The sequence below is a fragment of the Sinohyriopsis cumingii genome, chromosome 6 (assembly GCF_028554795.1).
Source record: "Sinohyriopsis cumingii isolate HCF-2022 chromosome 6, ASM2855479v2, whole genome shotgun sequence".
Taxonomy (NCBI): domain Eukaryota; kingdom Metazoa; phylum Mollusca; class Bivalvia; order Unionida; family Unionidae; genus Sinohyriopsis; species Sinohyriopsis cumingii.
Window position 1 is genome coordinate 51,390,793 of NC_142966.1, and position 12,914 is coordinate 51,403,706.

Below are 12,914 nucleotides of genomic sequence, written 5' to 3' on the forward strand. Positions count from 1 at the left end.
TTCCCGGTGATATTTTTTATTCTACGCGCTAATTCCTCATTGATTTCTTCGATTTGATAACCACCAGTTGGTATTCCAACAACCTGCCAATCGGGAGTTACATCCGGTTTATTCTTATTAGCAAACACAACCGAATTATTTGCTGGTGTACCATCAAATGATTTCGATCTGATATTTGGCCAACTATGATATATTCGTAATTGTGCTAGTGCAATTTCTTTTACTGGAATTGCAGTTGGAAAATTAATACTGAATTCAGGATTAGTCGAACTTATTGAGATGATTGTGGTCTTGTGCGAGGTTGTGTTTGTCATGATCTGCTGGAGTAGCTCTACTGTTGTCATTATTAATACTCGTAACTTTAATACCAGCGCAGTTGCATATTTTAATCATCTCTGAAAACTCGAAATCAGATATAATTCCATCACTGAGATAACAACGAAGATAACTTCGAGTATGCTGTTGTCGCCGTATGCAATTTTATCATGTAATCGGATAATGTTTCATTCGTGCAAGTACATATTGTTTTTGCAATAATATTAAGAACACCTGCAATCGTTGTTGTAGCTGAAATACAGATTGTCACAGCTGCTGGTGCCATCATTGTCATTGTTGATAATATCACACCGGTTCCAGGAACAACAGCGGATACTGAATAAACAGTTACTTCAATGATAACTAGTCGTCTTCGATATTTTTTTTATTTTTATCGTGTATTTTTCGATAATAATTTTCAGCGATGTTTGCCATTCACGTGCTTGATTGTAACTGTATTGAGATGCATTGTCGATTGTGGTACTCATTATTATTTTACGCAGTATATAATTGAGGTGTTTCAGCCACAAATTCCAAACACCACCAGTAAGATGTTGAGGTTAATGTCTTATCAACTGCTTCCAGTGTAAATATTTCTTCGGTTTCTTTATTTAATACAACAGTCACAACCCCGGAAAACCTATCGGTGGAATGTCGCCGGGGATATGTTGTGAATATCTCAAATTTTGCAGCACTGAACACAGACAACCTGTCAACCTGTACACGCCAGTGACTGTTGCGGTATATTTGAAAGTATTATTCTGCGTTAACCATGTTGCGAATCCAGATGATATCGTGCACACGATGTTGGTAATATGCCCGAGAGTTATTTCAGTTGGAATTTTAATCAAATTAGTTTTATTAATGATTTCAGGAATTCCACTTACGATATCTTACTGTGTTTGTTTGATTGTATCTAAAGTTTTTTTGATATCAGATAGTTTTGCATCAACGGTCAACGGATTACCAAAAAATTCATCTGCGGTTTCGTTAAGTTTTCTAAAATTTCTACGGAGATCTATGAACGCATTTACGTGAACGTCATACACGGCCCGCAACGTGGATAGTTTACCATCTACGGTGTTGTAGTTAACGTCAACATATTTTTTTGTTACTGCGTCTTCGTCGGATGTTGGATCTCTCAAAACTACTATCTTATTCCCGTTCATGCTGAGTTCTCCCGTCATTGTGTCACCGGTATTTTTCACGCGATTAGCAACGCTTCTCGTAATTTCATCTGTGATAGTTGCAAACGATATACTTGAATCCCTGATTTTTCCGCTGTCAGTAAGCACAGGGATAGTATCCATAACCGCACCGAGTACTCGTCGAACTATATCATTCCATTTGATATTGCTAGTTTTTAGTTTACCATATCGATCCTAAAAAATAACAACCTCATCTGGGTCAACTCCAGCCAGGTTCATAATATCAGCGAGCTCATCTTTAGTCGCGTATTTCGACAGATCAATGTCATCTTTCTTTTTTTAACGCCGATAGAAGAAGATCTTCTTCCGTAAATATCAACCATTATATAAGATCTAAGATCTGTTTAAAACGAATCGGTTGCTTGTATAATCATGCACGACTTTATGTGGCGGTTTGGATGATTTTGATATAGCGTTAAGTACATTAATTACTTCACGGCCGCATATTGGTGGATCTGTCATTGTTTGTGTGGGTAGCGTTGAATACCAAACTCGCACGTGAAGTGGTGCAACATACTTGATAAACTCACGCGGTGGAGCTAACCCGTATGAATCAAAATAAACGATACCACGTGGATCAACCGCGTAAAATACCCAATGAGCACCGGGTCCTGAATTCGAGTCGAGATTAATAATACCTGTTTCAACACCGTTTGGCTGTTTTGGTAATTGATCTAGCATAAAAACACCTCTGAAGTTTTTTATTTTTAGTTGTTTAGCAGCATCAAGTAAATCAAAATTTGACATCGGTGTGAAGTTTAGGTTCCTGGAATCCTCAGACCTTTTCCTAGATAGGTTCCTGGTAATCTTAGGCCTCTCCCAAGTAATCCTTTTCCTGTTGCTTTCTTTAGAGCCATTCCAGCAGCTGTTCCGACAGCACATAACGCGGCTGCTTTTGCGACAGCTGGAGCGACAGCAGCTATTAATGCTGGTATTGCTGCAAGAAGTGGGAAAATACCACCTGTTTTAACCATATCTTGAATGGCACTCGGAGAAAGAACAAGTTGAACTCCAGTTTTTGATTTCAGTGCTTTATTGAAGTGTTTAATCTGATTTTTGGTTAGTGACAGTTTATTTGGACCACCACTAGAAATCTGATCTTGTTTCAACGTTATTTTTGATCCGCAGTTTTTTGTTGAATTTGATTGAAGTTTCTTGACCTCACCGGGAGTCAGAGTGACATTAACATGACTGTATGACATTTTATGATAAATACTTGCCACGCTCCAAATAATGATTATAGAATCTCCAAAGGTACATCAACGACTCTCATTCGACAGCTACCACCTTCAAGTAACATTGCTGTGTCGCTGAGTATAACCGCGATTACTCTGTAATCAACACCACCACCTGTATTTAATGTTGCTTTGCGATGTATATCAACAACAGATTGTTTTGATAGGTCAAGATGCTCCAGCGAAAAATAATAGATCGGATACAAAGTTCTAAAATCGTGTTGTGATATTTGCAAACCGGTATCCACATTTTGATCACGTCCCATGAATGACATCAAACGATGATATACACGTCCTATACTATTTTGTTCATAATTGAGTTGTATATTTTCCATTGGTTCTTGTTGTCCGCTTATTTGCAAAGAAATATATGTGATACCTAGTTTGTCAAATGTCATTTGAGTACGTTCTTGATTATTTAAACGATCATAGTTCTGAAACGCAATAAAAAATATGCCGCGGTGTAGAAACACCTTGTTGTGATGCTATGTGTCATGCAAACTGACCGTTAGTATTACTTTGTATACTATCCGTGCTTGTTGTCAACCATGACAACAAAGATTTACCACCTGTGTCCATGAAAGAAAGTAATTTTTGTTTTTCTGCGATCGTTGGAGTCATCACCGGCATCCACAAGGAAAAATTTTTTTAATACTACTTTACCAGCATCATCAGCAGGTCTCCACAGAGCATCGTTATCATCACCCTTTCTTACAAAAACAACCGTGTGTCTTGCTCCAAAAATAACTTTTCTAACATTCCTGCAAAATCCAAAACTATGCGATAGTGGAATTGTACATGAAAAACTTCTGTTGGCTCCTAGCAACATACTTTTACGCGCTGCAAATCCCAAGTTGAAATTTGGATTAGAACCATGAACTACTGGCGCCACATCAACGTCAGCGTTTCCTGCAAAATTTATTGGTCGTCTTATATTATACGGACTATCATCGGGGTGACCAGTATTATCTTTTACAAACATCATTGTGGGACCTGCTGCTCTTGTATAATCATCAGAATATCTTGCTTGACCAATTATTGTTGTAGCAACATCAACATCTTTCTGAATCGATTCAATATTTTTTCCATCAATCATATATGTGGCGCTATCATATAATGCCATAATACCATTGTTGACAAAACCAATTTGTACTGCATCTGCGTAATTAGCATCGTTTGTTCTTACAATTGTATCTTCTACCTCAATAAAAGCTTCAGCGGGTAGAAAATATCTACTTGTGTCATGAACTTGTAGTTCAATTCCTCCACGTTGTTCTGGTAATCGTGCATCATAGGAATAAAACTGATAATCACCTACTGATTCATCCTTACGGACAGGTGCTTCCATATGAAATGCTTCGTCGGATACGCGCTTGAACATTTTTTTTATAATTATTTTCGTCTAACAGGAGAATCATCGTGTTCGGGAAATTCCGGTTCCTGATATTAAACTTGAAATATTATTCCTTGGTTCACCAAACCCTTGATCTGCTACTGCTGCTAGTCTCTGATTTGCAGCTTGATTTATTATTTTACTGACGTCTGCGAGCATAATTTCAGTACTTGGTAATTTTATTGGTTGTGATTTTCGTCTTATTAATCGTGCTAGTCTATCTTTGATTGCCGAGAACGCCTTACCAGCAACATTGACCATTGCTCCAGGAGTTTTTTCACGAACAATATCAATAGCCTTCATCGACAATTGTTTTGCAATAGGCGCTGCTTTTGGGGCCATCCTTGTAAATAATCCCCGTACAACATCACCAAGTCCATCTCCGTAAAATACCTCGTAGACTGGTAATCGTGAGTTCACTACTCTGACAGGTACAGATTTACAATGATTATTGTGTACAATCATCTTATTTTAATTGCCATTCATCTAATCATGGTAACAACTAGTCACTGTAATCATCAACGAGTTCATCGATAAGATCTCGGTAAACGCCGATATCCATAATACCACCTTGGAATAATCGTTGACAAATATCGGCTGCTTCATTAATTATTTCTGGTGAGTTATTTCCGGCACGTTTTCCCCCTATGAGAACTTTTAACCGTGACACGTCATTGAGGATATTATCAGGACAACAAAATTATTTCCCAGACCACTCCCTGTTGCTCCTTTATCCTCACTTGTTTCCGCCCTTTTCTCAAGGAGTCTTAAGGGTGATCTTTCCACCCTTACAAAACGCGAAAAATCTTCCTTTTTAACTTTTTCTTTAAGTTTCTCAACAAAACCTTCCCTGAATTTTACAATCAGTTTAATATTTGCTCTTTTTGTTTTAGGTTTAGGTGCAAGTTCTTTTCTCAGGTCGGCGACTTCAGTACGAACTTTGCCAATATCTTCAAGTATTTCTTCGACAGGTGGAGGTTGAGCTGCAGCTTTAGCAGTTGGAAGATCTCGTAAAATCTTTTTTGTTTTCTTAGTTCTCGCTGCTATTTTTTTCAGTTTGTTGTGCGGTTTGTTTTGATACTGGAAGAAGCTCTTCCTTGATGACAGTTGTAACTTTTTCAGTAGCTGCAGTTTAAATAACTTTTTAGTGTCTTCTTCGTACTTAACTTGTGCTTCCTGCTGCGCTTGTAGATTTTTTCTAAATCAGTCTCTAACAGGAAGAAATTTTTTGATTGCTTCTAATCGTTCTCGGGCTATCCTTGCACTATAAGATTCCGGATGCACCATTATTTATTACAACATAATGATTTAATTACAGCAGCAGGAAAGGCGCGACCTCATATATATGTAAACAAAGTACATACGAAAAATAACCCCTAAGATGTTTGTGACCTTATTTTTTTCCGAATGATGTTTTGTTTTAAGCAAATTATATTTCAACCAAGTGGTCTGTTCGCCTTTCCTGCTGCTTCAGAATTTCGCCAGGACGGCTATAAGGGAGAAACATTAATTCATTTGTTTACATTGAGGAAAGGCATGATCATTTTGTTAAGAGTTTGGACTTACCCATAAAATACAGACGACACCATAAAAATCATGCAAATTCTTATTTTGTGTTGCGCCTTCTGATATAAGTGTGCTACATTGTAGCCACTTCACGGAAGCTCCAGCGGTAATAAATATGCATTTGTTATGAATGATCAGGTTGACAAGTGGTGGAACCATATCTAAATCCACAACGTGGTGGATCAGACTGATTGAAAATAAAGCTTGCAAAGTGGTTCAGAGAAATATTTGACGTACTTCTAGAGCTCCATACTACCAGAATAGCAATTTCCGGTGTAATCTCTTCAAACACCCATGCTGTCAACTGCATATAGAACAAACGAGAACAACCTTTACCATCATGTTTGAAATAGAAAAGATGGACGGATTAACCACACGATATTGATAAGGGGTTTATGTTATGTTGAAGAAGACCAGAACCATTTGGATGACCGATTACCCACTGTTTCTAAAATTATACAGAAGAGACACGCTGCACTTCTCTCGGCTACCAATTTTACACTACACAGACTGACGTTCGATGCGAAGTTTAACGGTGGGAAGTCCTTTTGCCAAACTAAGCACTTTGCGTGAGGCTATATCACCTTCAGACTATGTAAATAAGCTTTAATCTTATCTACAGCGTACATATGTCTTTTCATTTCAATGTTCAAGAAAGACAAAATAAAACTGTTCAGTGTGAATGTGTTGGAGGGGACACGATCCACCTATGATATGGTAGTCTATAATGATAATACACTTGAATGCTGAGATCAACCTAGCACAGATTTTACTTGAGCTGGGAGGAGCCTAGCACAGTCCACAGAAGATGGGATCAGCCCAGATTACACTGTAATGCCGGGATCAGCCTAGCACCAATTATCCTTGAGCTGGGATCAGCCCAGAACAAACAATAATGCTAGGATCAGCCTAGCATAGATTTACTTGACGATGGGATCAGCCCAGAATATACTCGAATGCTGCGATTAGCCTAGCACAGAGTTTACTTGAGCTGGGATCAGCCTAGCACCAATTTTACTTGAGATGGGATCAGCCCAGAATACACTGTAATGCTGGGATCAGCCTAGCACCGATTGGTAATCAGTCTTTTACACTGAGCTGGGATCAGCCTAGCACCAGTCCTACTTGTGATGGGATCAGCCCAGAATACACTGTAATGCTGGGATCAGCCTAGCACTGACTGGGAATCAGTATTTTACATTCAGATTCTAGTCAATGATTAGCCCCCACAGAGAGAGACAAATATGTTTAAAATATTAAAATTAAGTATTGATGATATTTTAGTTATGAGTTTGATGTTGTAGAATATTTGGTAATAATGACTAATGGCATGTTTGAGAGAGAGAGAGAGAGAGAGAGAGAGAGAGAGAATGCATATATTCATGTATACTATATTTCTTACAATGCGTGTATTAAATCATTTCTCGTACAATTAAGTATTGTTGTGCATAAAATGTTCAATAAAAAGGCTAGAGCCTGTAAACTTCAAAATCTTTTAAGACGCCCTTTGCTTGTATTCAAAGCGTACATTCCAGTGATATATGGGGTCTGGAACAACAGCAGCATCAAGAATATGTACCACAACAAACCGAATTTCCGATCGGATGAATCGTATTTTCAACTAGAGTGATTGTCACCTGAACGTGAGTGTACAGGATGGCGATAGTAACAGTGATATGACCCAAATTTTAACATTTTGTCCACAACTAGGTTACAGAGATTGCAAAGAACTATCATTGGTATTGTTAAAGGAGCAAGATGACGACCCAGACCCACTAGTTCCTGAGAGAAGTCCTCTACGAAAGATCATCATGCAGTTGCAAAACATGATGCACAGCACTTTACTCTTAGTGGAACAAAGGTCAAAGCTGAGAGACAAGTTAGATCTAAAAATGAACACTATTTGCGCGTATTGTGATATATTAAAAGTGATTTTAAAGTGTTTAAATAGCTGTACTGACATTCAAGTGTGATTCATCATGTTACCGTTCCGGTGTTCAACATTTGGATGAATTCATCTTGTTGGCAGAGGACTCAACATTCTTGAAAGAATAGATATGCTTTATAAGACAACAACTAGCACGATAATGTATGCCCTCCTTTTCGTTACTCTGATGCATGTTGCTCTCATCAGATATTTGATTAAAACAGACTGAGATCATTTTGCGTGAATAAAGACTTCCAATGTACAACAGACATTGCGATGTGTTGCATGTATTTAGCCAATATCCAGTTACCACGCCAACACACCATTGTTAGTGTGGACAGTATTTACATAATATTTAACTCTGTAGCTCCCCTATCAACTTTTCCATATAGTCATAAGCTTAGGATTGTTTTGGGGGGATTTTTTTCTTTCTTTGTTTTTCGTTTTTTATATCTCGACTTACAAACGACATGTTTTAAATGACAGTGCACAAGTCTGTTATATTCACGTGAATGTTATTAATTCCTGATGGTGGCTGTCACGTTGTCTGCCCGCGATTACGTAAGTCAGGAACAACGGAATGGGTTAGCGCCATAAGTATATCGACCCTGCACTGTCGTGGCGATTCGCGTTTGTACAAAAGCCGCTCCGTTAGGTGTCAAAACTAACATGTAGATGTTAGAAGCTTTGTGCTCGAACAAAGGACCCTCGATGCTGTTGTAAATCTCCCCGCGTTGACAGATGGCCTGAGGCTCATCTGTTAAATTGAACCGACTGGGGTAGAATTGATATCCAATCAGAACTGAGAAAGGGTGGGGCCATCAATTCGAACCAGAATTTAACAGTCATTTGGGCTGGGAACGAATTTGTCATTGTGAAGCATCGTGCTGACAAGTTGTAGCAATAACTCCGGGAGCCACTAGTGATTTGGCGGGAAAAACCTTGGTACATTCAAGGATAGAAAGCTTCGTAAAGGCCAGTGAGTTATTTGCTCGATTGTTGCAGAATGTTACGGCATTGTAATTGTAATTATGTGCAGTATGTATATTTACTTACTAGAATCGTTAGTACGTAGAATTACCTTTGTATTGTTTAATTTACATGCGTACTTGAGAAATGAGCTATGATTATGTAGATTGCTCGCTCGTCAGAATTAATACTGTAATTCGCTATTGAGTTAATTCGTGGTAAACTAGTGTATTTATTTGTGTGATATTCGAGATTTTGCAATTGTTGAATTAAATGGTAACTTTGGAAATGGTTGCAGTGTGTAAATTTAAATAATATGGATATTTGAATATTTGTGTACACTTGTTGGAGTGTAACGTACAGAAATGCGTCTGATTGTTGTGATATTGTTGAGAATAATGAGATTAAGAATATATAGTATATATATATATATATATATATATATATATATATATATATATATATATATATATATATATATATATATATTGATGTGACGCAATTTAGTGATTTCTGTATGATAAGTAGGATACCGCTCTTATTGCAACGTTGTTTCTATAAGAACGTGTGGGTTTTTCGATGTGCACGAATGCGTGACCGAAGATGTAGATAGCCTTTATCTGATGATTGATTGATTGTTGATGTAGTGTGAGGCGAGATGGCTAACACAAATGCTAACGCCCTTGTGTTTTTCGTAGGAAGCTTTTGGGGACAGAACTACCGGGTAGTCAAGTCCCGAGTCTCAGAGAGACAGGATAGAACAAGGCAGTAGGCAGAGAACAAGCCTAGTTGCTAGAGAAAGAGATAGAGAAGGGGGAGGAGAAAAGGAGACAAGAAGAGGATAGGAAGAATCGCAGTACAGAGAACGCCGGAAGGAGGAAAGGAATTGGCAGAGTAGAGCACAGATGAGTAGAAACCAACCACAGGGGGAAAGCCATCTCACACTATAATCACGTGATGAAATAGGTTGTTACATGGTCGAGAGGAACAAGATTGGTTGAGAAATTAATATCGTTTAATTTGTATTAAATTGTTATTCTTTGAATTTCACCTTTGCGTTCTTAATAATTTAGTTGTCGGTATTGCTGACTGGGGGCTCGGAGCTTTACCTCTCTCTATCACTAATTTCACTTCCTTCAAAACGAGCCAGGGTGGGAATTCCACAGTAATTCAAATAAATATTGGGAGTATCCCACCCCAACGCATAACAGTGGGTCACATAGAACTTCACATTGGCCATTGAGAAATGTATTTGCCTATTCCGAAAGAACTAGACTAGAACAATATTTCGGTGAGCTTTCTTTTCTGCACTTGTCTTTTCGGTTTTACTTGAAATTTCATGGAACTTCGCCCGTATCTGGCTATCATGGGCCAGAGAGAGACCGATAGAGGGGGGGGGGGGGGGCCTTTGGACATTTTCATATTTAATTGATAATAAATAATCGATTTTTAGAATATCATAATTTGTTTAAGAAATAACAACAACAACAATAAAGCATTAAATACATTACAGTCTGTCTGCCTTGTTACCAAACAGTTTACCGTATATTGTCGGCAGGTTATTACAACTTTGTATCATTGATTATATAAACACTGCAGATAAATCCAAAGAAAGTGTACACAACTGGTTACGATGAACCATTTTCATGTAGGTTACTTGATATTAGTTCAGTTTCAAGGTTTTCGTCGAGCCTAAATTCTTTATTTTTTCTCTCACTCTATATTTCACCGTAGTCTGTTCCTTATGCATGAGAGGGGAGGGGAAATGGAAAGCAGGAACGATTGCGGTGAAATTGTGTACCATTATAAATTCGTTTAGAAAACGGGCATTATTAATACTTTTTATCGTTATTTTCATACGTCACTAATGATTAATGATTAGAAATTCATCATTGATCTAGAATCAACAGCATACATTTGCAAGAATATTTATGTATGCGTAATATTGCGCCATGGGCGGACCACAGTTTGATATGCTATAATATTGATACATCAAATAGCTGTATACTAACACTTTAAAAGCCATGTTCATTTTAATGTATGTGGTATATATATATATATATATATATATATATATATATATATATATATATATATATATATATATATATATATATATATATATATCGAGAGAGAGAGAGAGAAAAAGAGAGAGAGAGAGAGAGAGATTGCAAACAAAGCAAAATATTTTTAACTAGCCTAAACGCTTACAACTCTGTCTTTGTAAAAGGCAATTATTTAATAGGGACAAGACAAACAATAAACACAATGCAGGCATTGAAATTGCAAAGGCTTATATAATTATTTCTAATAGAACTAAAGTTTGAAAATGTTTGCTGTGGCGTCTAGTTATTTTCAATTCAGACAATAAAAAACGCAGCCCTAGTTGGTGTTGTATTTGAAAAGGAGGAACAAGTAGCGTAACCGTAAATTATAACATGGAGCTGCGGTGACTCATTGGTTGGCTTTCCGACTCACGACTGAAAGGGTGCGTTTTCGAATGCTACCAACGGACCATTCCAGATTAACTACCATGGTGTGTCATTGACCATGGCATTTTACTCTAATTGCCTTCACGCTGAATAACCTACTTGTATTGCTGTGCCGTGAAACTTTTTTTAGAAAACAGGGGCTGTAAATAGATGATAAGTTTATTTGCATGCGGTGCCCTTTTGGATTCGTCATGGCTTAAGCCACCTGGTTTCTTTGTTCGCAAGAGGCTTATCCAATTAGATTTTCTGGTTTTAAAATTCAATAAAGGAATCCCTGAGTATTGCTGTTAGAATTATGTCACTGAAGTATGGCTAGCGGAAGAAAATTGTTATACAACTAGATTTTGGATAATTAAGAAGCTGGTCAGGTATTGCTCGAACGATTTTGATAGTATATTATTATTTGACTATTTGAGTTGATTTTGATGACATTATTGTCAACTCTAGGTTTTAATAGAGCCTAGAACGACAAAACCAAGACAACTTATTTTAAAATTTAGTTTTCGAACTGGAAATCTCTGCCTCAGCTCTGCTCGCGTTTTTATGTCACTGAAAGGTATTAAATATTTGGTAAATATTCTCTGACACAAAATGTAATATTCTACATGTTCATTGGAGATCCGCTTTGGTTTTATTAAATATATATATATATATATATATATATATATATATATATATATATATATATATATATATATATATATATATATATATATATATATATATATATATATTTCAGTCGATTAATAAGCAAGGAAATCCAAACGACATACAAATGTGTGATGGGCCAACCTGATTATATATTAGACGATGAACGTTGAAGGAATCATTTAATATAGCAAAAGCTATAGATGACTCGTTCTTTAATCTCACCATATAATGCCAAATATTGTAGTTCTTGAAACGATGCACTCGATGTCAGCACTCTCATATTGAAATAGAAACTCCTGATATTAATATATGGAATATTGTCCCTAGTAGAAGACTACCATGTTTATAGAAACAGCGCTAGCTCAGTGGTTAACGTGCTGGACTCGCGAATCCTAATTATTTTGCTGTGACGTATCAGACCAATTCATAACCAAACTCATACACTTAAATACTTTTGATTTTGAATTATTAGTTGGAAATACAAAGGGTCAAAATGAAATCGATACTTACAAAAATAATGACACACCACTGCATGATCAATGATCCAAGTCTTACTATGAATTCACGCAACACTCCTCTTGATTACGAATTGTCTGGCTTCTGTGAGAATTGACATGTGTGATAGGCATGAGAGAGATACAGCATGTCTCACTGATTGTTCCAAATAAATGACTCCTGAAAAATTTTAATTTTGGTTCCAGTGCCGAAAAATATTACAGAGCATTTACTTGGGAAGATTTTTTAGTCTTCATTTTTATAATCGAAGCAGTAGCATGTGCTGACTTAGAACACTAAATGATGAAAGAAATGAGTGTTAAATCCAAACGTTAATAGTCACGGAAAACAACTGTGATTAATAGAACCTCTATGATAAAGTTTGCATCGAAACAATCGAAATCCCAGTCAAGGGGCTCGCGGAAAAATAATGCAACCCCGCGACTGGGATTTCCTTGTCTCGGTGCAATTCCCAATGAAGATTATTTTTCTCACCCAATATTTTCCATTACAGTTAAAAGCTCCTCATTTTGCAATATAGTTTAGCACATGCAGCACACACAGTATTCATTACTGACTATTATGTCTTCACCTTTATCTGTAGGTTATTTGGTCTTATAATGTTTTATGAAAATTAGAATAATCATTACAGTAGAATCCAAC

The 12,914-nt window shown here is 37.0% G+C and overlaps 1 protein-coding gene across 1 annotated transcript in view; it reads right to left on the reverse strand.

Annotated features, from left to right (window-relative positions):
• Positions 1–12,349, reverse strand: part of LOC149796922 (uncharacterized) — a 39,609-nt gene extending 27,260 nt beyond the window's left edge. Inside the window, exon 1 of the mRNA XM_089960308.1 lies at positions 12,267–12,349. Within this exon, the coding sequence (XP_089816434.1) occupies positions 12,267–12,290 (24 nt within the window). The 5' untranslated portion in view covers positions 12,291–12,349. The remainder of the gene's footprint in view (positions 1–12,266) is intronic.
• Positions 12,350–12,914: the final 565 nt, after the last annotated feature.